The 27244-nt window shown below is 38.0% G+C and overlaps 2 protein-coding genes across 2 annotated transcripts in view; one reads left to right on the top strand and one right to left on the bottom strand.

The window, feature by feature from the left end:
* Nucleotides 1-3373: 3373 nt before the first annotated feature.
* LOC122658162 (L-galactose dehydrogenase) lies at nt 3374-6821 on the top strand. The gene is made up of 5 exons (XM_043853069.1): nt 3374-3607; nt 3719-3947; nt 4046-4345; nt 5189-5317; nt 6667-6821. Exons 1-5 carry the CDS (start codon nt 3429-3431, stop codon nt 6796-6798), a joined length of 969 nt encoding a protein of 322 aa, XP_043709004.1. The 5' UTR covers nt 3374-3428; the 3' UTR covers nt 6799-6821.
* A 1693-nt stretch (nt 6822-8514) lies between these two features.
* The window catches only part of LOC122658161 (probable protein S-acyltransferase 23), a 36220-nt gene continuing 17490 nt past the window's right edge, over nt 8515-27244 (bottom strand). Inside the window, exons 5-13 of the mRNA XM_043853067.1 lie at nt 18463-18626; nt 17724-17862; nt 17533-17632; nt 15099-15156; nt 11617-11694; nt 11370-11468; nt 10743-10821; nt 10497-10642; nt 8515-9282 (exon numbers count right to left, since the gene is read on the bottom strand). Of these exons, the coding sequence (XP_043709002.1) occupies nt 9094-9282; nt 10497-10642; nt 10743-10821; nt 11370-11468; nt 11617-11694; nt 15099-15156; nt 17533-17632; nt 17724-17862; nt 18463-18626 (1052 nt within the window). The 3' untranslated portion in view covers nt 8515-9093. The remainder of the gene's footprint in view (nt 9283-10496; nt 10643-10742; nt 10822-11369; nt 11469-11616; nt 11695-15098; nt 15157-17532; nt 17633-17723; nt 17863-18462; nt 18627-27244) is intronic.

The raw sequence follows: 27244 nt of genomic DNA, 5'->3' as shown, positions 1-27244 counted from the left end.
AAAAATTAGGTCAGAGTTGTTTGGGCCAGCCCAATCGGTCCCACCAATTTAAGGCCTGCGTCGTTACCACGTCATTAATTAGTCGGGTTCTTGGTCCGTCACTAATTTGTATAGTCGGAATTTATACGGGTTAATTGGGCCATGATGGGCTGTAAAATGTAAATTGATCATAAATGCATGGTTGGAAAACAGGTTTTGGATTGTGGTGAGCCGCCCGAGTCCGATCAAAATTTGAAAAATCTGGTCAAGAGTCATATAGATTAGGTAAGAATAAAAATTATTGAAATTGTCATAAATTGTTTGAGTTAAATAAAAATCGATATTTTTACCCAACTAATGACAAACTTGACGTGTTTTAGTTATTTTTTTAAAAATCATAAAACTTGTTCACTTATAATTGAGTTAAGTAAAATAGTAAATTTGCATTCTACAACAATAAGAAACTCTATTAGTTAAAACACGTTTAAAATAATGTACCATGTTTCTGCCATTTTAAACGCAAATTGTCAAATTGATCTCAAAGAGTTGGGAAAAAACGAGTTCGGCTCATCTAACCGTTCAAAACGTGTTTTAAATGCATTGCCGTTTTTTTATAAATGAAACAAAAAAAACAAAATTTAATTGGCTTTATTAGGCGGTTTGACCAAACCATCCCAAAAACTAATAATACACACTCCACACGAGGAGATACCAAGTTGTCACTTGTCACCGACTCACGTAGAGTGAGAGCTACAAGTTTAAGTTTGCCAAAAAGGTTTCATTTTTATAGAAGCTTGTCCCCTTTGAATTTATAAACCTACAAGATGTGAGAGTAAATCCAGGAAAGTGAAGATTAGACTCAAACCGGTTTCTATCCCCATTAATAGATAGAACATTCGCTTGAGACTGATAATGTTGTTGCTTTTAATGTCATTGATGATATCATGTACTTGTAACATCAATCGTGACAGTAAAATATGCAGATAGATATACCACCCACTATGACTCTATGAGTGTAGTTGGGCCTAGTTGGGTTAGGTCTTTTAAAACCTCAACGAATCCTAAATCCTCCTAACTCAATCCATCCTGGCCCAAGAAAAAATATATTAACATAAAAGAAAAGGAAAATACAATGATCAAGCTCACTAGCCAAGGGAAGGATCACAATCAAAACAAAAAAGGGACCAACAAAATGGACAAATCTAACAATATAAACTAAGAATGAGAAACAAAACATAAAGTATTCTAGTCTACAAATCACAAATAGTACGAGGAGATCCTAATGCGATGTATTCATTTTACTGTAAAAACATTATAGCCCTCTGAAACATTAGTGTTTTTCAAGAACAATCACGTCAACTTTGGTGAGGCAAATAAAAAAAAAAAGCCAACACTCACCAATATGAAGGAGTGAAAATCCCTCGATTAAGTAATATAGTGTCATTTACCAAAAACAAAAGTAATATAATGTCATTTTCTGAACTCAATTTTAATCCATGTCATCAAATTATTTTAAGCATAAAATCGCGTAATCCACCAATGAAATGAATGTGAGATCTTCTTTCTTGAACCCACTCATGTTTGGCAATATTATAGTCTTTGACACTGCGTAAATCTTTTTCTCTTTTTTTTTTTGGGTGAAAACACTGCATAAATCATGACATGACCCTATTTGGGTTGGTGAGTATTCTGGTCTAAACTTTCATATTTCTCAACACCTAATCATGTTATTTTTCATGGGAAAAAATATTGACCACCCCATCCCATGAAAGGCATATATGTCACCCTTATGATGATGCTTCCACACACTCTCTCCCATTGGCCCCTGTGCTAATGCAATGGGTACACTCCCACACAAAAAAACACATTAATTTTCATTTTTGAAGGGATTGCCACAAAAAAAAAAACACTCGTTTATGTGGTGCAATTTCACAATAGATCCTATTTCAGTATATAATGTCCATCCAAAATTTCCCCTTGTATGTGAGCATGTGAGGTAGACATTTATAGTTTTATACAACAACAATTCAGCCTTATCCTAACTAAACGGGAGTCGGCTACTTAGATCGTTGCCCTCCAATCAGTTCTATTCGATGTCATATTTGATATAAGACCTAAACTATGCATGTCTTTCCTCACCATTTCTCCTAAGATCATTTTTTATCTGCTCCTAACTCTTTTAGGTTTTATACCCTCATTTATTTATGTTGTCACATCAACAATTATGAAGCTATTATTATTATTAGGGAGAAGGATGGGTATGCTAGCATCCTATGGGTCTATCCGGAGGAAGAAAGAGATAGACACATAGCGTGTTAACATATAGTATACTGCTAACATATCTAACATTTTCCCTTATTATTGTTATTTATAATAATAATAATTATTTTTTGTGGTAAACAATTATGAGGCCTTATCATCAGACCTAGGATGGTAACTCTATACCCTCATTTATTATTTAGTAGTTCATCATTTTGATATTCAATTGAATATGGGAAAGGTGACAATAAAGTAGGAGTTGTACCTATTATCAAGACTTGAACAATGAATTTATATATACCATATGCCAGTTTCTTTGTGTGGAGAGCCATGACTAAAGTAATTTTCAACTCAAGCTTTTCTCCAAGATAGACATGTTACATTTTCATCCTCTTGTTGTTTTTGTTGGAATGCAGTAGAGAATATTAATAGTTTATTCTTTCATTAGACCTTCTTAAAGAGACTATGGGAAAGGGATTCTGTGTAAATGTTGGTTTCCACATCGGAAGATTTGGGACCTCAAGGTTGAGTGGAAGTGGAGTAGGAAAAACTTTAAAGAAATGTCCATTTTAGACTCAATTATTTAGATTAGGTTTGGAGCTACCATATATCAAATCTCATTCGAATTTAGGCATGTCCCTACCTCTTTTAGCCCCTTCAAATTAAATCTGGTCACTTTTCCTTAGTGGTGTATCCATGGGTCTCTGTTGGACATGATCAAACCACCTCAAAAGACTCTCACAAAGCTTGTCCTGGATTGATGCAACTCCCAATTCGGTTATACTACAAATATTCTTTACTCTATTTATTCTGGTCTTACCGCACATCCTCATCAACATCATCATCTCCGCTACACTCATCTTATCTATATTATTCTTCTTAACTGCCCAACATTTTGCCCCATATGTCATTGCTAGTGTTATTATTGTCCTGTAAAATTTTCCCTTAAGCTTAATAGACATGCGTTTGTCACATAACCCTTTTGTTTTTGTGAGTTTTGGGATTTTACGGTAATAGTCACTTGTCACCAAGAAAATTGTCCATTTCCAAACATAGCCATCTGTTGTGTTTTGTTTTCGTTTCCTTTCTTGGTATCCAAACATAGCCTTATAATACATTTATACATAGACTGGTGTGGCGAAGACTATCGCCAGCTTGAGCCCTGAAAGTGAAAAACGCTGGAAACGACGATGTCAACTGAAGCGAAGGTCGAGCTTCGGGAGCTCGGGAACACAGGCCTCAAAGTCAGCTGCGTTGGCTTCGGTGCCTCTCCTCTCGGCAACGTCTTCGGCCAAGTCCCTGAAGAAGAAGCCATTGCTTCCGTCGGTGAAGCGTTGCATCTCGGCATCAATTTCTTTGACACCTCTCCGTCGGTCATTCAAATTCATTATAAATTTGCAACTTTCTGCGATGTCTTATTTATTTCTCTTATGGTTTTCCCATTTGTCCTTAGATTCTTCTTTATCCGTCAATCTTGCAGGTATTATGGAGGAACGTTGTCAGAGAAGGTCCTCGGGAACGCTCTGAAAGTTTTAGGGGTGCCGAGAAATGAGTTTATAGTGTCGACAAAGTGCGGACGCTACGTTGAGGGTTTCGATTTCAGCGCAGAGAGAATCACGAAGAGTATCGACGAGAGCTTGGCCAGATTGAAACTGGATTATGTGGATATACTGAACTGCCATGATATCGAATTTGGGTCTCTTGACCAGGTCCTCTTTGTATTTGTTAACTTTATTTCTGTTACTATAACTTTTTATTTTCCTTTTTGGATCTTCTGAAGCTTGAAATGGATTGCATGTTTCTACAGATAGTAAACGAGACGATCCCTGCACTTCAGAAATTGAAGGAAGCAGGAAAGATTCGCTTTATTGGTATAACCGGACTTCCATTGGGTATTTTCACTTACGTGCTTGATCGAGTGCCTCCTGGTTCAGTCGACGTGATTCTGTCCTATTGCCACTACGGCATTAATGATTCCACTCTTGAAGATCTGCTTCCTTACTTGAAGAGCAAGGGGGTTGGTATTATCAGCGCTTCTCCACTTTCAATGGGCCTTCTCACGGAGAACGGTCCGCCTGAATGGCACCCAGCTTCGCCAGAACTCAAGGTAGTCCCCTTTCTTTTGTTCTTCCTGTTCTTTTTAAACACAAAGTTTTTCCCGTAACAGAACAATGTAATTGTAGTACCATTCAACGATTAGTCTGCCTGGAGCCTAGGGAAAGGAATGCTCACACTTCTTAAATTCTTGATACTAGAATTTACATCATCGTTAGCGTGGAAAGATGTCCCTACAATTTACAAGCTCCAGTTAATAACAGACCAATAGATCACTTCATTTAATGTTTCAAATCTTTTGTTTGAGCAGATGGATGAATTCATCATAGGACTACAAAAGCTGCATTCTTTGAGTTACCTTCCCAAGGAAACCGAACTGTTGGATAAGCTTTTCTAGTCCATGGATACTGGTTTCCAGTTTTGTGGGACCTGTAAAAAGACATTAAGAAATCCCATATTACTTTTGTGTTAAAAGTGGCTTGCTTCAAGAAGGTTGTGATTAACACCAGCATTAGTATTTGATGTGGATTGGAGCACTTTGATTCTTTAGGTGCTGTTATTGCTGGTAGAGTCTGTCGACTGTCGGGAGGTCAAAATTTATCCATCTTGTCCTCTTTGATGTCAGTTTACTCATCTTAGAAATAGTAACTGCCGCCGCAGTAAACATCATTTTTAAAAGCTAGAAATGGGGCACCGGAAACAACCATTAACTAATATGCTGAACTTACTTTCCTGATGTTGAAATGGATATGGTGTTTTACATAAACTTTGAACTAGAGAAAACTATATTTGTCTCTTATGGTTGAAGAAACTGTAATGCACTTTCTCCATTGTTATTGTTGCTGTCATATGCTCTTTTCCTAGAAGATGTTGTGACTATGTCTCATTTTAACAGTCTGCATCCAAAGCTGTGGTAGCCCATTGCAAGGCAAAAGGGAAGAATATTTCAAAGTTAGCTTTGCAGTACAGCTTGTCAAATAAGGAAATTTCTACTGTGCTGGTTGGCATGAACTCCGTTAGACAGGTTTTTATTCTTCACACGCATTGATTGCACATTTTCATTAACATAAATGCTCTGTGTTTAGTTAGTTTGGAAGTGATACTAGTTGAAAGTGTGAATAATACAATTGCCTCTCTTTCAGTACTAACATGAGCAATCCATCTTGTTTTAGTTTGCAAAATGTAGATACTTCCTATGAGACGAGGCTTTTGAGTTTACTGTTAAATTCATTATACCTGCAAAAGAAACACCTTCGTATGCACTTATGCGAAGATGGAAAACAATTCACCATCTCACAACAAGAATTTTGTTGTTGTTGTTGATTAGTTACTATAAGTGATGTTTGCATCTGAGTCCAAGGATTTTACTCATAAAGCACTCATTGAGTTACTGTAGGTTATAGAACTCTTCAATACTGCTGGTCCTTCACCGGGATGCCTTTTCCATGATTTGTTCATTGTGAAATGGGAGTTGTATCTTCTACAGTTCTAGTACATTTTTTAACAGCTTTGAAGTTATTCTAGCGTCACAAAACTATTGAGGATAAATGTATTACTTTAATGGTTTGACATGTGTCAGGACTACAGACTACAGGGTTGTCGATCTTTTTTTATCAATATATTTCCTCTGTTAAGCTAAACTGAATATGTTAAGCAACTCCTGCCATTATTCTCCAGTTGTGGGTGACATAAGTAGAAACTTGGCCTAATAAATAAATCTCTCTCAATGTTTAGAGTTGCATCGGGAAGAAACTTTAAAAGTGCAATCATCTGAATTTCCTCACAGATGTTCAGTCCCATGTAATTATGCATGTCTGGTGTGAGAACTTTGCTTGGATATACTTGGCACATAGTTGATTGATGTGAATTGCTTTAACTTTCTGTTCTTCTTCCCCCTTCTTATTTTATCTTTATTCTGAGTCAGATGATTGTCTGGGTTACCTAATTATCATGCTGACTGGCTAATCACCAGAGTAGATGAAGATTGAAGGGTTTTAGTTACTATCCTGAATTTGGTAAAACAAAAGTTGTCATCCTGTTGAGGCAGATCTGAGTCGGGTTTTGCTTCATGACCAATTGAACAACTTTATAAAACCAACATTCTACTGTTTGTTTTCTTCTCCTTCCCCCCGCCCCCCCTAAATAAGGTTGAACAGAGCGAAGCATTACTCTTACTGCTAGAGATATCTGTGGTATTGGGGCACTACATAGGATTGTCAAATGTCCACTTCTGCATAGTTATAGCCTTATAGGCTTATAGCACTTTTCAAAAGGTCTCTGCTGGTTTAAGAGTAAAATAGAAAATGATGGAATTTACTTGAGGCATCTAGTTGTGTAGTTACTGTTGTAAATTTAACTCATTAATGAACCCAGGTGAAGGAAAATGTTGCTGCTGCTTTGGAACTCACTTCCGTTGGGAAGGATGAGGGAACTATTGGGGAGATCCAAGGTATTCTAGAACCTGTGAAGAATCAGACATGGCCCAGTGGTATCCAACAGGGTTAAGTATGCTTGTATGAATTTGCTGGATCCATGTAGCTGACCCCATTAAGTTGGGATAAGGCTGAGTTTGTTGTTGTTGTTGTAATCCACCCAAACTGGTCTATTTTATACTGATTAATGTAATACCCCCTGTTTCAATTCATAGGGATCTACAAGCATGGTCTATTTTGTGGAAATTGAACGATGAAAGTTGAATCTCTTAGGATGAGAGCACTCCCCATCTCCTGAGATGAGATGTTTTGAGTTTTGAGTCAGAAAAAACAGATTCTTTTATTATGTAGGTGGTGTCTATCCAACATTTTTCATCTTTGCTTGTCATATATCGCTCAATACCTATACCTTGGGATTCCAATTATAGCCTTGAATATTGAACCAAATGTTCATAAGATGTAAAATTTGTGTGGCATGTAGATTGTGTCATCTAGTTCACCCTTTCTTAATGGTGTTGAAGTAGGAAGGAGTCCTATAAAATCAATTGGGACAAATTACACAAATGCTTTTCTTTTTTTTGTGGGTGTGGGTGGGGGGTCGAGGTTGGGGGAGCTCTGAAACTTACCACTGTAGTGATACAAGCTGTGTGAGGAGCTCAAATATTGGTTCCATATCCCATCTAGAGTTTTGTATGAGATAGCGATTCACACATCCCTATGGCTTTCTTATTAGGAGAGTAAGATCTGATTGTCTTAGCTTTTCCATTCCAATTCTCTTTCATCAGAATCCAAATAGCAGCCTGAACTACTGTTTGTATCATGGAAATTACTTTTTCCATCCTTCATTTTCACAACTTTGGAAATCATTTTAACTTATATAACACGTCGTAATTTGAGCTGAAATTTGACATATGAGATGGGTAGGGAGAGCTTTATAACAAGGGGCTGCCCACCCAACGTCTGTTATGTAACTACCACACGAACTTTTACTACTCCCACCAGAAACAAAAACGTGCGAGCCCTGAAGAACAACTCAATCTTGGGCCGACCCTGGTCCTAAAGTGCAAAATGAATATATACAATTGGACTAAGCTTCCGCATCCTACAGGCAGCCCAAAGGCAATGGATTTCCAGAAATCTCCTTGTAATCAAGTGACAAACGAATGTGGCACTGGCAAGCATATTAACTTTCAGTTTGTCATCTCCTTTCTCCAAAAACAAAAAAAAAAACTTTCCGTTTGTTATGGCTACAAGACTAATACCCACCTTGCCTTGCCCAATTGGAAATGGATCTGGACCGCTAATCACTACTCTGGTAGTTGGATTAAACATCATTTTGATTCTCCGTCTGGGCGCTCTTTCTATAGCACAGTTGGATGTGGAAAGATGGTGAGAAAGGAGATCCGACAGAGCAGAACATAGGGCAATGGAAGGACCCTAGAGAGTGAAATTCCTGGTAAACACAAGGATCTGAGCGAAAAGACATCTCTATCCCCTTGTTTTGAGGAGGAGAGAGATAAACTCATGGGAGTCCTGATGTAAACCACACTTTCCGGTCCGCATCCAATTATCATTGGGATAACAAATTTCGTATCCAAAACCCAATTGCCTATATAAATAAAATACGAATCTGAATCAAATTCGAATTCAGATTGTCCATTACATCTCTACCATGTAAGGAACTTGTGCGTGGATGAATACCTTTCATACCCCCCATTTCTTTTGAAGTCTTCCATGCCAGGCCCATTGGCCAACTATGGGTTGTGAATTGTGACAACTATAGCCTCCCTTCTTTCCAAACCTAAACTAAAATTGAGCATTTCTCAATTTAGGCAAATATCAGTCCCGGCTACATGACCAAATACAAAAGGGCTACCATTCCATGGTAAAATTAATAACAAACAAGAAAAAGCAATTACAAAAATGACAACTGCTTCTGATTTTGCACAGTAAGAATGGTACATATGTAGCACAGCATTATTTTTGGTACACAGCAAAACAAAGGTTGATCTACTGTTGTTACATTCCACAACCCCACCTTCCCGGTGGCAGGGGACTGGACACCAGTCGAGCATGCCCAGGATTTGCCATCACAGTGAATGTATCACATGGCATGTACATGGATCAACTTGTACAAAGAGGTTGGGACTCTTAAATACTAAAATAAAAGAAATCCAAACCCGCAGAGCAGCATGAAGAGTGGCCTCTCACAATAGTCACGCAGTGTATACAGGGAGGCAGTGATGATGAAACATCCAACTGGAGCCGAACTCTGGATTCCACGCAACTAATAGATGTGGCCATCATTAAAATTGGAGGGTCTGCAAGAAACCCAAAAGTTGAATGGCAGCTTCTTGTCACAGATGCTCTAATTGGTGGCTTGCTGCAGTGTTGGCCAAGCAATCTCATTGTCATCAGTGTACCCATGTATGAGAAAGTCGGTGCAATTCTTTCGGCAGCCGTGGTTATAGGGATTACGAAACCGTCCATCTGGGCCTCGAAGATATCCATAACGGGCAGCATTTGCCATCTCATTAGTAGTGATGTTCCGCGCAATCTGCACACACACACAAAAAAGAATAAAACTAATTTAGCGTTTAATACTCATTCTCAAAAGGAGTTGAATTAAAACATCAACAGCCCCAAAACTAACTTTCACTACTTATATGTATTTATAACCCAAACTTCCCCTCACTTCCCAACCATTGGGTGACTACTAAATCTAAACCATCCATTTAACAGAAGATGGCAAGCATTACTAAATTACGCATGTTGCATCCTCCAAGTTTAGATGAAGTAATAGAGCAATAGAGTAACACAGCAACAACTACAGGAAATTTTAGCAGAGGTGCTTTCGTCTTTCTAGCTCCATCAAAGAAGGGAAGGTGCTCTTAAATCCAGGTTCTTTTGATGCATATTGAGATATTCTTCAAAGGAAATTATTGTGAGAACCTCTTTCCACTAACGGAAAAACAATTCAACAAAATGAAAGAATTTTAAAATACCATGGAAGTACCTTCAAGGTCTTGGGATTTTACACACCTTTCCATCAAATATGATGACTTATGTAATACATTAACCTGAGTAGATGGATACACAAGGACAGACATAACACACGCAAGTAACCCAAACACAAATTCGCTGACATAGGCTTGAATTGGATTCTCAGAACCCCAATTGTGTAGCTGACCCTACACAAAAGCATGTTGGTTTTTAACTTGAAGCCACCCAACTTACAAAAAAAGAATTAAGTCCAACCATAGTATTATTCTTTTATCTATTCAAATCCTAAATCACTCATACATCCAACTCTTCGTCCCAATTTCCATCTCATGTGCTGCCATAGCAAATAGCACCCGTTTATTCCTAAATATGCCCTTCAGCTACTCTTTACTGCAATCAAATTCTTTTGTTAATAATACACAATTCTAAAAATATTTGCAGCCATAGCATTTGCTCATCATACAGGCCTATCATCTGCGAATCTGGTTTATCCTAAACATCAGTTTTCAAAGAAACTTATGCAAACCTGACTGTATTATCTAGATTTCACATTTCCATTGCACTTTATAAATGCTCAAATCAATACAAAGAAATTCTACCAAATCTCAAATCAATCAATCTCCTGCAGAGGTGAAGGATCTACAAATTTGATTTGGGATTTCGTTATAACGTCATCAGGCTTTTAGCTTTCAACCTATGGCATAATGAATTTCAGCTACACCATACTTTGAAGACTAGTGAACACAGAAAGATGGTGCAATTAAATACCTGTGATGTCTGTGCTATAGTCAAAGCTCCTGTTCCAATTAATACAATGGTATCCACGACCAGAAATGCAACTCTGCCAGGATGTTCAACCACCACATGGTGAATCCATTTTTCTGCAAGCTTTGCTGGCAATTCTGTTCGAATACCTGTCACATTTTATGAGGGTGGTTATAACAATCTACAATGGTATTGCTTAACTGTGAAAAAATTCTAGGCTTTGGAAGTAGTCTTTATCAGTGCACATACTTTGAATTGTAACCACGGCGGAGATGAATGAAGTCAAGGTTCCCAAGCAGACAAAGACAAAAAAGTCCCACTTATTCCTCTGTGATTGTGTGGAGGAAACATCAATGAAATTGATAAGGAGATGAAAGAATAATTAATAAAAACAGATGATATAACAATTGTTGTAAAATCTGAAACTATTAAGTCTCCATTTTGCAGCAGTAAATAATGCATTATCCATTAAAAAGGATACAAACTAATAAAAACGCCCACAAAAGGGAGAAAAAAGACAGAAGTACGAATTAATTAATAAAATAGAAATTTATACATTTGCTGACCTGACAACTAACTATGGTCAACCTACCATCTAGAGTGAAGCAACATTCAATGCAGGTGCAAGACGCTGAATAAAAAAAAAAAAATCCAATGCTTTCGTAAAACACATATCAACTCATAACCATTGGTTATCTCCTACTATCTAATGAGATGAATGATTGACCATATTTCTACTCAAAAGCTACATATTCATTTAGTTAGGTTGGTCATCTCCTTTCTTCTAGCCAGTGTAGTGATTAAACAAAATCTCATCACACATACAAAGTAAGTCTACTTTCCAAGTTCTACTGAGTTGCAGTAGATCGATTTTACCTTTCCGACACAATTCGATATCCAAGGACAGTGATGGTCAAATTGCTCCACACAGCGATTACATGTAGGACAGTGCTTGGAGCGAACAGGTCTGATTATCTAATAAGAAGGAACAAGGATAGACCCTTAACTTTCTTCAATTCAGTAAAATTGAGAGGATCATTAAGTGGGAGGACAAGAGGAAGGGAACAACATTATATTTAAGACATCCTGTTCCCTTGAAAGCCTAAGTTTGAGGGAGAAAAACCTTGCAGGTAGGACAAAGCTGAGACCAATTTCCAACCCAAGTAGAGGAATTGTTCAGTTCAATATTCAACAGAGAATCCTGCAAAAAAACCTACCTGTGAGAAAGTAATTTGAATGTAACATCCCAAAAGAGAACAAGGAACAGGCTCATCTCTAAAATTGAATGTTTCAAAAATAAATCAAACTGCAGTTGGTAAAAAAAAGAGACAAGAGTGCAGGAAACAAGTGTTAAAGCTAGTCTGGTCGTTATCTGCAGAGTTCAGTTCTGAAATACTAAAGAGAACTAAAAAAAATAAAACAGATGCAACTGAATGAAATAACCTTAGAGAGGAAATGTTGGGGGTACAATGTCTTGTATACCGTAGCTTGGTTTATGGGTTGATTCCGAAAGGGTCGTTAAGAGGCCGTATATGGGTATTTTGGTAAAATTCCTGTATAGGGTTTCGCTATAAATATGTAGCGAGGGTTCTTTCTCTGTAATGCAATCTGAGAGAGGTGTGAGGACAAGTGGCTGAAATAGATCTCATCTCACCGTGGAGGTAGGCAATCTTGCCGAACCACGTAAATTCTTGTGTTCATTGTGTGATTGTTGGTTGCAATTTCCATTCTTTTCTGCATTGTTTTTGGATTCGTTTTCAACAGGAAACTCAATGATCAGCAGTACAAACTATACACCTATACAGAAAAGAAGATGAAAGATATAGAATACCACTGTGTGAAAGATATATGATACCACTGTGCGAAAGATATATGATACCACTGTTCAGTAAATACAGAAAACCTGATCCCTTTGAAATTTGAGAATGGAAGTACAAAAAAGAAAATGGTTTGCACCTTGCACCCTTTTCAATCTTCAATGGAAGCACCATTGAAAATCCTTTGGTTCCTTCGTGATCCGTTTCACTAAATGTTCTAAATTGCAAAACTTCAAAAGAACTTTTATTATAAGACAGGTGCAACTAATACATCTTGAATTCCTGAAGAAAGTGAGCCCAGGCTCAGTAGGTGCAAAGGCGTCATCATGGGAAAGCTCAGCTACTCCAAATTGTGCTTGAAACTGAATATATGTTGGGACACAGTGGTTTCTTCAGATAATGTTATTAATCATTTGAATTTTCTCATGGTTTTCCACATGCCATCCAAAAAAATAAAAAACCCCCCTCAAACCTGTGTATAGATATGACTTGTGAGTCAAAGAGACGTGCCAGAAAATGATAATTATCTGGCTCATCAGATTTGCAAGTTTGACATTTTTTCATTACACTGTACGATTCTACCTGAAGTAAAAAAAGAAAAAAGAAAAAAAAGGGTTCTTATTCCACTCTATTTTGGTATCTTAACGTTTTCTTAAAAGTTATTAGATCTCTTTACAAGAACAACTATTTCCCTTCTCAATAAAAATATCTAGTACTAAATCACCTGACATTTAGTTTGACATGAAGAAATTGATACATTGTCACCATTTAAATAAGACAATTTTCAAATTGTGGAGGAAAATAAATTAATGGAAGGAGGGAAAAATATAAAATGGAAAAAATGAGGGCAAACTCCCAAGCCACGCACGAACAGTTGTATTCAAAAGGATCAGAAGTCCAGAACAACAAAAATCAGTCCATAAGATTAGATATTCATCCTTTGGGATAATTAATGTTTTACATACCCTACAAATTTTTTCACATTTACACAGTGATCCCATCCCTACTAAGATGGCTTCCTCATGCCCTCTGTCATTCATGCAGTTCAGTTTTTATCTATTAAAAAGTAAGAAACAGAGAAGGAGCTCACCACCTAGAGAGGTTAGAGGAGTACCACCACTGTCAGCATTTCTGTAATGTCGCAGTATGTCTTGTGTCATTCTGACTGTCGGATAGATGGGGGACTTACCCTGATAGGCCACATTTCAAATTTGACAGCCTATCTAGAATAAGGTTTCGAGTATGAGGATTGGGTCATGTATATAAGTATATTAGCCAATTAAGATTGGGATTGATTGACACTGATCCTTTTGATACTTGCTAATATGGTGTGCGGGCAGCAGTCCCTGTTCTTCATACAAAAGTGAAGTTTTTCAAAACATGGCGATGTTAATTGAGCCTGAAAATCAACCCAAAAGTAGACGATGATTGGACAACATGTCCACAAATTTGCTCGGCAACAAACAATGCCACATGGCATTAAAGTCAACAAAAGACAAACTCCTCTCACCTCAGTCAGAGGAGCGTCCTTGTTCACAAGTTTTGAGCTTCTTTTGATGCCAATGTTTGAACCCTGAATGTGTGCTACTGTGCTTCATACTCTAACTTCCTAAACATCTGCTGAATTAGACATTTGGACCATGAATTAGAAATTATTTATTGATTTTTCTGTTTTTTGCATGGAAGTTTACCTAGACCTTAATTAAGGAGGGTAACTTCAATATACTTGAGTTGGTAGTATGGATTTTTTTTTTTTTTTTTTTGGATAGGTGCAGTATGTAGTTTGTTTACTATTTTAGCAACTAATTGGTCCCAGTCCTGACATGAGAATAACTTGAGCTTTTTTTCATATGCCAATGTTTGAACCCTCAATGTGTGATTCATACTCCAACCTCCTAAACATTTGCTGAATTAGACCATGAATTTGAAAATTTTAATTGATTTTCTGTTACATGTTTGTGGTGCAGGAGAACCAAGCAAGAGAAAGATCTGGAAATTTCCAGGTATCAAGAGCATGGATGTCATGGGCCAACAAAGATGTCCTGAATTTTCTGTTTTTTTTTTGGTGTGTGTGTGTGTGTGTGTGGGGGGGGGGGGGTTGTGTTTAATAATCAATAAAGAGGATTTGCTCTCATCTGGTTAGGCTAGATTAAGCTTTTACTAGTTTAATTTTGCCACTTTTGCTTTGTGGTTTATCAGCTTGCCACATGACTCCTGTGTAATTCTGGAATTCCATAATTTTCCAGGCTACATTCTATAATTTTCCACGCTACTCTAGACGGGCTTGTTGGTTGAGATTAGTGTAGTTGTTTCTCCAAGATTAAGAAAACTCGTAGACTTCCCTATAGTCTTAAGATTCTCAATCATTAAACTAGAGTATATTTTAAGGGCAAACAGGAGATTAGAAATTCACCTCGGTCTCTGAGGAAGATTCTAAGTAATGGTCTATAATTAAAGAATGAATTGCTTCAGAGAAAACCACTTAACATGATTGAATTTATTCGGAGTGGAAGAATCCTCAGTGACTTGAAGCCCTAGGTGTGTCCTATGCACCCATTTTGTCTCTCCACTTCTATATGACAATCACATTTCTCATCCTTCCTCGCTTCATCTATGGCTACCATCATCTGCTTCTTCTCTTTCAAAACACTACCTCCTTTAGTTCCATAAACCCTAATTTACCCAAACCCTAATATGAAATTCTCTTTTGTATCTAAACCAAAATTATCTTTAATGATGAAAAGCAAGAACCTTCATAAAACCAATGAACACAGAACGCATTATATACCTCCACATCTGTATTATTAGTACAGCCTTCTGATTTCTTTATGTAACCTGGATCCTTACTGCAAGAAACAATAAAGCTCATTGTGACAACAGCTTAAGAAGTATATGGAAATGAGGAAATAGGCAAGCATTCAGCTGGATACACAAGAACATTTTCTATTGTCTTCCAAAGATGGAAAAAGATTCTCAAGAATGACTATGGCCAACAAGATATTCATCCCAATTGAAAAATCAAATCCTTTTATCTTACAAGGAGGGAAAGAACACAAACATTTCTGTCTTCAATGTGAAAAAAAGTTCATCAAATAAGAGTAAGAAAATTGTACATTAGTCAACGAGATAGCAACCCTCAATACTGATACAGAATGAGTGAATGACTCTCACACATGCACTGGCGAAAGGACCATGACAAGTGGGCCACGTAGAGGTGGGGAATTGCACCATTGTTTCTTACTTTTGGATTCCATTCTTATATCTCTTTTTGGTCCTTAAAATTGTATGTCGGTGAGGGGGTGTTGTATCAATCTGGAGTCTTATTCCATCTGAAGGAGTGTGTTTTGCTGAGTGGCTGTAAGTTAAAGGAAGGAGTTTATTAGAGGGGTTTTTTATTGTGTTGTTAGGGGAACTGAACCGAGGAGAGGTGGTTCTTTTTTCTATTCCCTCCCTGGTAAGTGGAAACTTTATAGCCTGTTCAAAATATGCAGGCACATTAACAATGGCATGATGTACAATGTACTCAAGTGGGGCGACTAGACAGAGAGCATAGTGGCATAGACTGCCCAAAACATAGCTCTTATGTACCCTTTCCTGTCATGATCTCTGTTTCCTTTGCTTCCTTATAAAATCGAGTAAATTACTCTGACCTACCCTACCCTTTCTGACAAATACGCGAACCTCCCCTGCATTTCTGATAATTACTCAAACCTCCCCTACTTTTCTAGCTGTAAGATTAGAACCTGAATAGCTCTCTCTTTTCTCCATCTCTTATTTTCTTTCCTTCTTTCTTTGTCTCTCCCTAACTCCACCATTCTATGATCCGCTTACCGTCATTGAGATTGTCCTGAAAGGGCATACTCTACCCAACCCTGCCACATTGAACCAAACCCATTTTTCTGTGTGATGACCTTGCTGTTCATGTGATTGTATATTATTTGCATGCCAATTTCAAGGACCATACCCGGTCTTCCTCTCTACATACAATTGTATATGCTTGTCCTTAGGACTTTGAGATCAATTTCTTCACGCTGCCTACAGAGTTCGTGGGTATAAAGTTACTGATGGAAACAACCCCTTATTTAGAATAAGTGATATGAATGTGGCAATCACAATTTTTCATTGATACAACCTGATTGAATTATTCAATTCTCTAAAAAATCCTTCCCTCTAATGGGCTTACACATTACAACGAGTCACAGGGAACAGAATTCAAAATAGAACCTAGTATTTATTCCTCAGATGCCTCAGAAGCTAGTCACTCTCCATTTGAAATGCAGTCAATATTCATGATAAATTGATAAGTAATGGGATAAGTTCTATTCAGCAATGAGATCCCACCAATGACAAGGCTAGAATTTCCTTCTATCACAACTCTACTAAGCCCAGAGAGCTGGAATCTTCAGCCCTTGTCAAAGGAAAGCAACTCCACCATATTCAAATTGACATCAGAACTAGACAGAAAGGTGTGAACAAGATGAATCCCTCCAGCCATGAAAAAAATACGATTGAATAACCTTCTTATGGACTAGTGAATTGTGACAATGATTGGTTGCCTTGCAATATATCATGGCTGCGAGATTCTTCAGCTATTACTTTGGTTTATACTCACTTATTTACTAAATAACTCTCCACATATTCTGTACTTTTTCCAATCTATTTTGAAAACCTTAAATTTCAAAGCAACTGGTTGTAGTTCTAGTTTTTGATATGCCCTTCTCTAATCCTGTCAATTAAGTCTCTCACCTCTAAGAAAATTACAACATGGGTTTATGTGCCAACAAGAAAAAACCATACACTAATAGCATAAATTGGATGATTCCAATGACCATTCGTGGTTTAGTAACACCTGCTGGACTGCTTTGATGTCAAGATGTTGGCCGTGAAAACAGGAGATATTCAAACCCTGCAAATAAAATCTACTACTATTGTAGACTAAAAGTACTGAAAACCTCTGTTTTTTTTAAGTTTTTTTTTGGGGTGGTGTGGGGGGGGGGGGGGTATCTAGTCTGGCCCATCTGGCATGCACTAAAATGTTGAACGCAAGATAGTGGCTATGTATTTAAGTTACCAGATCCATTTCAAGCATATTGTCTAGCCTTCGCAGGACTGTAATGAAGAACATAACACTGATATGCCTTGTTTCAATAGTGAAGAAAAAAGATACTCTTTTCATACCCTAATAAAATTAGAGATCACTGGTAGAGCAACTTAAGAGTTACCTGCTACATCTATAAAACATCATTAGTGCACAAATCGCAAGAGAAACAGCAATCCACCCCCAAAGTCCAACAATAGCAGTAACCTTTGTTAAACCAGGAACTGCACAATCACCAAGAAGTTAGTAATTAACCACACAAATCATTTATGAGGTTTCACTTTGAATGAATATATGAACACCAAATCTACAAACCTCCAAGAACTGAGTTGATGAAGAGGACAATGAGAAGTACTATAATGAACAACAGAATTGGGGCATATCCAATATTTTCTATCCTTCCAAAGCACACCTTGCCTCCAAAGAAACTGCCAGCTGTCCGCTGTGCATTTGACTATACAATTTGAAGACACAAAATTATAAACAAAAATAACAAAAAAGAAGGCAGTAGGAAATATTGACAATCGTGTAAGACATTGATCTAAGATTATTCTTGCTCATAGGAACATGTTTCTCAAACACACCAAAGGCATATGCCATATGGAAAAGGTATTGATGAAATATAGGAACAACAGTAATTTAATCAATTCAGGTTATCTTTTAATGGGAGAGGGTTTCCTCCGTTGCCCGTGTGCAGTTTTGCACCAATTGGCATGGAGGGTTTTGAACTGTCAAATAGGGCGGTTTTTAATGGAGTATGTGGGTCCCAGTGCTTTGTGAAGAGACATGTAAAGGAATCCGAACGACGCCTTTTCCCTTTCTTAATTGATTGTAAAAAATTAATCAATTACCAAATCATAAAACCAGACACAAGTTTCCTTATCAAGAAACCATGGTTACAAATTTCAGTTGATGTAAGGTGATTTCACTTGTATGCTTTATTTGACTGAGATCACTCATTCCAGTTTCAGTGCTGCAGAAATCTTCGAAATACAAGGTTGGCTTAGGTGATTAGATCATTAGTAAAAAAATGAACAATAAGTAGTTTACGTACAAGTAAAAAAGCGACATGCCGTTGACCTTTATCATAAGCAAGCTGAGTAGGGGTGAATCCAGCATTATCTTTAACCATTAATTCTTGCTTTGACCCTGCATGAACAAGTATAGTGCATGCCTCCATGTTTCCTTTTAATGCAGCCCAGTGCAAAGGTGTACATCCTAACACCATAAGATTTCAAACATTAGGCCATAAAAGAAATACAAAAACACTCTGTCTATAAGCAATCCACCATATGGTCATTACTGCATAACAAACAATATAGCCATAATATATATATATATTTTTGGATGAAGAAAAATTCATTAACCAAAGAGAGAAAGCCCCAAAAGGGAAAACAAGAGAAAATAGAAAATTACAGCACTTACAAACAAAGGGAAGAAAGAGACAGAGAACAAAATACAGCCCTTAAAGGGGGATATTCCAAGAAGTTGCAATGTGTCTACTTCTAAGGGAATCAGTAAAACGAAGAGGGACTGACAAAAGTCTGCTTCTGATATCAAAGGAGGTGGAATACCAAATCTGATTAAAGGATCTGGAGTTGGTAGTCCATCTTCTAAGGTTACGGTCAAGCCAAATGTGATGAATAGCATGTATAGCCATAATATTTAATACATGGTGAGACATTGATGATTACCGAGGATACACTGAGCATACAAGACTACTGTCACATTTATTGGCATTCGGCACAACTACTTTGTTACTGAAGATTTCACGTTTATTGGCACAACTATTTTTTTACTGAAGATTTGACCATAAAGTTATATGTTTAAATTATAAATAGCCATCGTTCCAAGGTTTGTTGAAAATGAACTAATTTGGTTGACTTATTTCCACTTCAATCAGGAATTCAGGACCAAAACTATAAAAGTATGAAAGCAACTTGACCACTTCTAACAAAGTCAATGTTATCAAAGACCACTATTCTAATTAGTTTTTCTTTACTAGAATTTGACAGGATATACTGAAGCATGTTTTGGGATGGTGTGAAAACACATCAACAGGATCTGCATACCTTAATAGTGAAACTGAAACATCAGCAGAATCTCTATCTATGCACGATAGAGATCAAGACAGGATTCAATAAAGACCATACGGGTTCAGGAAGGCTTTGCCAACATACTAACCATATTGGCAAGGTCCTCTTACTGTAAATGATAAAAAACTTCAATGAACAAAGTACCAAAAAAAATTGACAATAAGTGTAGCATGGTCTATTAGACAAATAATATAGTAGTCTTGACGTGAGAATGTAAGTGTATCAGTGTATGTTCATGTATTGCCTTTTATATGTAGTGATTATCCTAGTCGGGTATGTATTTTATTTATGAACCTATTATTTCACGTATGTGCATCTTAAACCATTTACCATTGTAGATGGTTGTCTCGTTCCCATGGTGGTTTCTCAGTATTATATCTACAAGGTGCTCATTTTATGATTTCCTAAAGTTCATCTAAAAGTTCAATCATATTCATAGATTTCTATGGATTTCCATTCTTCTCAGAAAATTTTCATGGATGTCCGTTATTTTCCAAAAAGCACATCCACTTCCATGGAGACTGAAGTTTATACTGAAACTGAAATCCTAGCCTTGCAATGGTGCAATGGCAAGGATTTTGATCCAAACACTCAAAATAGTCTAAACAATAGACAATAAACTAAAAATCTCACCACAATTTGACAATCTGCTGGTAAATTGGCCATAAATTCCCAAAACTGATTTCATGGCCTTGCTGGAAAGGTAACCAAATAAGCTTTCAAGTGGCACCAAAAATCAAACTAAAAGACAAAAGAACACTGATAGAAATAACTCAAAAGGGTTGGGAGTTTGTGGGTACCTCGCCAACCATTAAACCTATGGACAGGAACCTAGTTCTGCCATGTGGCAAATCTGATGGGACTGAAATTTTATGAACAGGTAGACCCCAAGGTGTGTAGATAAATAAATAAAAAAAGGGGGCTTATTTTTAGTGGTAACAAACCTTGGATTGGGTTCTATACATATTGGGCCTTTGGTCCAATGAGTTTTCATTGTAATGAGGTACTTTTTAGGCCTATAATATGGATAGAAGCCAGGACTAAGAGATTAGTTAAAAGTCTTTTTTATGTTAGTAGTTAGCTATGTCAAGTCTAGAATCATTAGGAATTTTGAGTCCAGATTTCTTTTAAGCCTATGTTCTGTTTTTAGAGTCCTGGTTTGAGTAAACGTGTCAAATACTGGTCTAGTTGATTATTCCAAATCAGTTTAGGACTTGCTAGAGAGTAAGTTTATGAATTCAATAAATAAATGCAGTGGCCTATGGCCTCAGACACAAATTTGTGAAATATAGCTTTCAGTTTTTCTTAAGTTTTCCTTTGCTGCTGTGGATTCAGGGGTGTTTTTGGTAGATTTCTAGCCTGTTTATCAATCTATCTTTCTATCTCTCTGCCAGAATTACAGGTCAGATTTACTCAATTTCTAAACCCTCCGGCTATTCTATTTTCTGTCAATTTTCTGGTCTGCTACTGGTTACAAAGTTCTGCAATATTCTGAATGAGTTGGGTTCAGAATGCTTTCAGTAATTTCTGGTTTTATTCCCTCCGGAATACTGTTCTTGTTTCTCAGAATTCTCCTGGTCGATTATGCAATTCTGATCCTGCTGTCAACAGTCCTTACAACAGTGGGGCTCTTCAAAGCATCGCGGTTCTGTTAACAGTATCAGTTCAGATTTTACAGGCCAATTCTACCAGCAGAACAGACCCATCGATCGTAATTCTAGACTATTCTAATTAGTTTGACTGAAGCTACAAAATTTCTCCCTATTTGGGTTTTATAAAACCTGTTCTGTGATCCTGTTAAGTACTAATCCGTCACTGGATTTCTAGCTCGGGATTAGTTTACATTACAAGGTCCCCTATTCACATGTAAAGTTTCAGCTCGAATGGAGCAAAATAAAACATTGAAAAATACAGGACTACCAAAAGGGTGAACAAATGCCTGAACTATAGAGAGGGATGCATCAGAGGGTATATGATTCAGTTTGAGTTTGAAATTTGGCATGCGGTCAATCCAGAGCATTCCCTAGATACCCAACACTCAGAATTGCCACAAAATTCTTCCACATGGCTGAACTAGGTATGTCTGTCCACATATTCCGTGGAGGGTGAGCCACCCATGAAATTTAAGGAATGTATGTAACTGATATGATGACTGAAAACTCAAAAATAAAATTGGACACGTAAATCCATGAATGCAGGACCTCTTTTGGTTTATGAAATGCTTTTGAGTTTTTTGAACATCCATCTGTAGACACAAAACACGGAAGAGATTTTAAATTTCAGTACGGCAGTGAGGCTTAGACACGTAATTTACATTTCTCCAATTGACTTAACATTTGCACAGAGTTTTGACCTCCTACAAAATCTAGTAAACTGTAGAACACTAAAACTTCAGAATTTTTATCTTTGGTTGATTAGTTATGATTTTTAAGTAGGCTTTCTGAAACTGAAAGCGTATAATAAGTACTCCTAAGCCCACTCTTCTTTCCCATTCATATGAAAAAGACCAGCTATACTGATCTCGTTAGGCCACCCGAACCCATCGCACCTTTGGCAGGAGTTAGAAAGGTGAAAAGTCAAAAGAGAACAAGACAAGACCTGCGTATATCACTTGTCCAAGCGCTTTTTTTTTTCTATGAATATGCCCCGCAAGCAGGTCATGAATATTTTATCATTTTATTGAGTAACATAAAATTTTATAACATAATAATATTAGGTATATTTGTTTTATTATTTTACATTTGAGTCTTTTATATTTTAAGAATATATTGTAATTTAATATACTAAGTATATTTATATGTATTATGGTTGGTAATATATGACCGTAAGATGTATTGACATGATACTTTGGCTTGATATTTTAGGACTTGAGAGACTTATGTGCTACGATAAATATTGAATCTGCAAATCATTGTATCAAGCAAGATGAGGGAATCTTACTTGTATTTCTATAGGGAAAATTACGCGTACACTGCCTATACTTTGCCTAAAGTAATAATAAACCCGTGGTTTCAAGAAACCACCTTATACACCCCCTCTATTTAAAAAAAAAAAAACCAAAAGTAACAGTCCGTTAGGAAATAAACGTTAAGTGATGACGTGGGCTTTACTTTGGACATGAAATGACTCTTTTACCCTTTCATCCTACCCTTAACAAATCAATCGTCTTCCCCAAACCTCACCATCCTTGTCTCCAGCGAAGAGGCAAACCAGCCCTGTTCCTCCTCCAGCAGAGAGAAGACCAGCCCTGGGTACGTTAACTTTAAACATTCTCGTCTAAATCGATCAATAAACCACGAATCCGACAGTGCAAGTCTGTAAATTAAAACAGAATTTATGCAGACACCTTACTATCGAACCAACCCAGACGGATGAACATCTCAAACAGTTCCAGTTCCAGTTCAAATGCTTCTGATATGAGTGTTTCCTCTATTCTGTTTCTACTTTTCTCCTCCAGCATTACATGGCACTTTTACTCTCTCGATCCCAATGCAGGGACCGATATGGACAAGGGTTTTAATTCCGGTGACCGGTGGACTTATAGAGCTGTTCGTTGCAGAACAGGTATAGAGCTTCTTCCATTCCAGTCTGACCCGGTGACCCCATGCTTTGGATGATCGGAATTTCACAATAAAGTAGCATATTTTCTGTTTGAGGGACGGAATGATGTTTTCGTGATAAGAAATAAACAAATGGGATTTAATTGAAGCCATCTCTATTGCAGGTACCTGAGGATCAAGAATTCATAGATTTTGCAAGGAAGAGGATCAGATCTTAAGCTGCACCAAATGTGAAATTCACTATAAATTTGAACTTTAGAACTTGTGTGATTTTAGGTTCTGGTTCAGTGCCAATGCTTGCCTCAATGCTGTGGACTGCATCGGTGGAGGATTCGGACCAACTCCTCGACTCACCTATGGAAGATTCCGGGGAGCCAACACAGCTAGCCATCTTGGAATCCGAAGGCCCTGCCGGGTCCCTGCATCTGAGCTACATATGTCAAACGTGCTTGGACGAGCACATGCAGAAGCTCCCGATCTCTTAGGCCAGATCCTAGGTAAAAAATCCATTCTTGTAACTATATATATTGTATATTTGCTTAAATAGTATAGTAGGGGCAGAATAGTAATTTCCTCTTGTGGGACCCACCTCCTCAGTGTGGAATCTAACTTCCCGTAGTTTACCCCAGCTGGATTCCCACTTGTGTCACATGACATCACCCTTATGACTTAGATATAGCTAATTATGTAGTTATTTCTATACATAATTAGATTTGAGAAACACATTTACAAAACTGATTTGACCAACCAAGGTAAACATGCCTCAGTAGGGCATTAGTATATAAGAGATCCTTAGCCTTAGATTTTATTTCTTTCCAAGGCTGAAAACAAGAATCGATTTCAGCAAAGGGGAAGAGGAGAGAAAGAAGAAGGAAGAAGAGAGAAGGGGAGCTAAGTACTTGGAACAATAACTAAGTGTGAACAAAACTGGAATTGAGAGAATGGCTAGAATAATCGATGTGATTATTCAGCCCTCATATTTATAACTTTCATAAAATAACAGAATTTCATAAATAGCCCCATATAGCCGACCATATTAGCTGTAGGGAAATAACAACAGAAAAATACCAAAAATACCCTTATAAGATCGGGTAACACATCTCAACACTCCCCCTCAAGTTGGGGCATAGATATCACACATGCCCAACTTGACTAGACTAGGATAAAACAACTTCCCACTCAACCCTTTGGTGAAGACTTCAGCTAGTTGATCTCCAGACTTTTCAAAAGGGATACAAATCTGCCCACTCTCTAACTTCTCCTTGATGAAGTGTCTGTCAATCTCCACATGCTTGGTACGGTCATGTTGTACTAGATTGTGGGCAATGCTAATCGCTGCTTTGTTGTCGCAGTACAACATCATTGGAAGATGAACAGAACCACGAATATCTAGGAGTAAACTCTGAAGCCACAATAACTCACATATGCTCTGGGCCATGGCACGGAATTCAGCTTCAGCACTGGATTTTGCCACAACATTTTGTTTTTTACTCCGCCATGTTACCAGGTTTCCTCCAACAAAGGTACAATAGTCGGAGGTTGATTTCCTGTCTGGTTTACCACCCCAATCAGCATCTGTATAAGCCTCAATGCGAAGATGGTCATGAGGAGACAAAAGGATCCCTTTTCCTGGAGCTGATTTTAAGTAATGGAGAATACGGAGAACAACAACCATATGAGTGGAATAGGGATCATGCATGAACTGACTTACTAGGCTTACAACAACGGCAATATTTGGTCTAGTGTGGGAGAGATAAATTAGTTTTCCCACCAATCGTTGATATCTACCCTTATCAACAGGTTCACCATCCTTCTCTTGTAGACGGGTAATAGCTTCCAAAGGAGTGTCACAAGGATGACAGCCAAGCAAACCAGTTTTTGATAGTAAATCTAGAACATACTTTCTTTGGGAGAGAAAGATGCCCTTTGGAGAACGGGCAACTTCAATCCCAAGAAAATATCTTAATTGTCCTAGGTCTTTTATGTCAAATTCCTGTCCCAAGAAAGCCTTCAGGTGAGAAACTTCATCTGCATCATTACCAATCACAACTATGTCATCAACATAAACTATAAGAAGAGTGACCTTTTCTCCCTTTCACTTGATGAACAGAGTGTGATCAGCATTACTCTGTTTGTATCCATAAGAGACCATGGCTTTATGAAACCTACCAAACCATGCCTGTGGGGATTGCTTCAACCCATATAGTGCCCGCTTTAGTCTACAAACTTTCCCATGATTCTTGTAAGAAGAAAAACCTGGAGGAACTTCCATATAAACCTCCTCTTCCAGCTCTCCATGAAGGAATGCATTTTTAACATCCAATTGCTGTAGATCCTAACCAAGATTGACAGCACAAGACAGTAAAACCCTGACAGTGTTCAACTTCGCAACAGGGGCAAATGTTTCCTGGTAGTCAATCCTATAAGTCTAAGCGAAGCCTTTGGCCACAAGCTTAGCTTTATATCTATCCACTGTTCCATCTGGCTTCTGCTTGACAACAAATACCCATTTGCACCCGACTAGTCTCTTACCCGAAGGAGGAACAACTAGCTCCCATGTCTCATTTTTAAGTAAGGCCGTCATTTCTTCCATTATGGCTGCTTTCCACTTTGGATCTGCAATCGCCTCCTGCCAATTCTGAGGAATAGAAACAAAGGAAAGAGAAGAAACAAATGCACGATAGGAAGGAGATAAAGCATCATAGGAAACAACATTGGAGATGGGGTGTTGGGTGCATGACCTAACGCCTTTACGGACAGCAATAGGTAAATCAAGAGAAGGATCCTTACCAGGTGATGTAGCAGGGTCTGAATCTGGATCAGGTGCAGACAATTGTAGAGGTGGTATGGTGGTTGTGGCAGTCTCAACCTGTCCTGTGCGCTCCCGGGTATATACTTTATCAATAGGGATTTGACTGACTGGTCTACGCCCCCCTGATGAGGAACCACTGTAGGAGCTGAAGTTACAGAGGGCTCCCCCTGAATAGGAGCCGGAAGAATAGCAGACACGTCTTCAAAAACCTGACCCTGCTCCCCCTGAAGAGATGTCTAGGAATAGTATGGCAAGGATTCATGGAAGACAATATCCATGGAGATAAATGTACGGCGAGTAGGAGGATGATAACATTTGTATCATTTCTGAGTCGTAGAATAGCCCAGAAAAATACACCAAATGCTCCGTGGATCAAATTTCCCATGAGGATGATGATTGCGGACATAGCAGACACAACCAAAAACTTTGGGGGGAACCACAAAGGATGACAAACCCTGAAGGAGAGCAACGGGGGAATGACCATCAAGGACACGGGTAGGCACACGGTTGACGAGGTAAGCAACGGTAAGAATGGCATCACTCCAGTATTGGGAAGGGACCTGCCGTGCAAAAATAATGGCCCGAACTACCTCAAGGAGATGTCGATTTTTCCTCTTAGCAACCCCATTCTGGGCAGGTGTGTCAACACAGCTGGTCTGATGGACAATACCATGGGCAGCCAAATAAAGTTGGAACTGACCCTCCATGTATTCTTTGCCATTATCACTGCGTAAAATGCGCAAGGTGGCATTGAATTGGGTTTGAACCATACGATGAAACAACTGAAAACAGCGTAAGACCTCACTTTTATGGCTCATCAGGTAAACCCAAGTGGTACGAGTATAACAATCTATAAAGGAGACAAACCATCTATGACCAAAAATGGAATTACAACGGGCAGAGCCCACACAATAGAATGAACCAAAGCAAAAGGAAACTCACTTCTTTTATTTAATGAAGAATAACTGGAACGAGTCTGTTTGGCCAAAACACAAGCCTCACATAAAAACTCATTCCTATTACAATTTTTGAGTAAGTCTGGAAACAAAAAAGCTAAGGTACTAATGGATGGGTGACCAAGCCGACAGTGCCAGAGATGAAGGTCAGGTGACGAGGTGGACTGTAAATGATGAGTTGTAGAGGAAGCCGAATGCAAAGGAGAAGGCTGACCCGTGTCAAGGACGTAGAGACCACCTTGCATCTTACCAGTCCCAATCGTGTGCCCCGTCTCCAGATCCTGTATAACACAATGAGAAGGGAAAAATGTCAGTTTGCAGTTCAGATCTCTAGTAAGACTACTAATAGAGATAAGGTTGGTAGAAAATAAAGGAACATGCAAAACAGATTTTCAGGAAAGGGTAGGAGAGC

Source organism: Telopea speciosissima, chromosome 4 (genome assembly GCF_018873765.1).
Source record: "Telopea speciosissima isolate NSW1024214 ecotype Mountain lineage chromosome 4, Tspe_v1, whole genome shotgun sequence".
Classification (NCBI taxonomy): domain Eukaryota; kingdom Viridiplantae; phylum Streptophyta; class Magnoliopsida; order Proteales; family Proteaceae; genus Telopea; species Telopea speciosissima.
The sequence above is the reverse complement of the archived record's forward strand: the minus strand, read 5'-3'. Positions and strand labels throughout refer to the sequence as shown.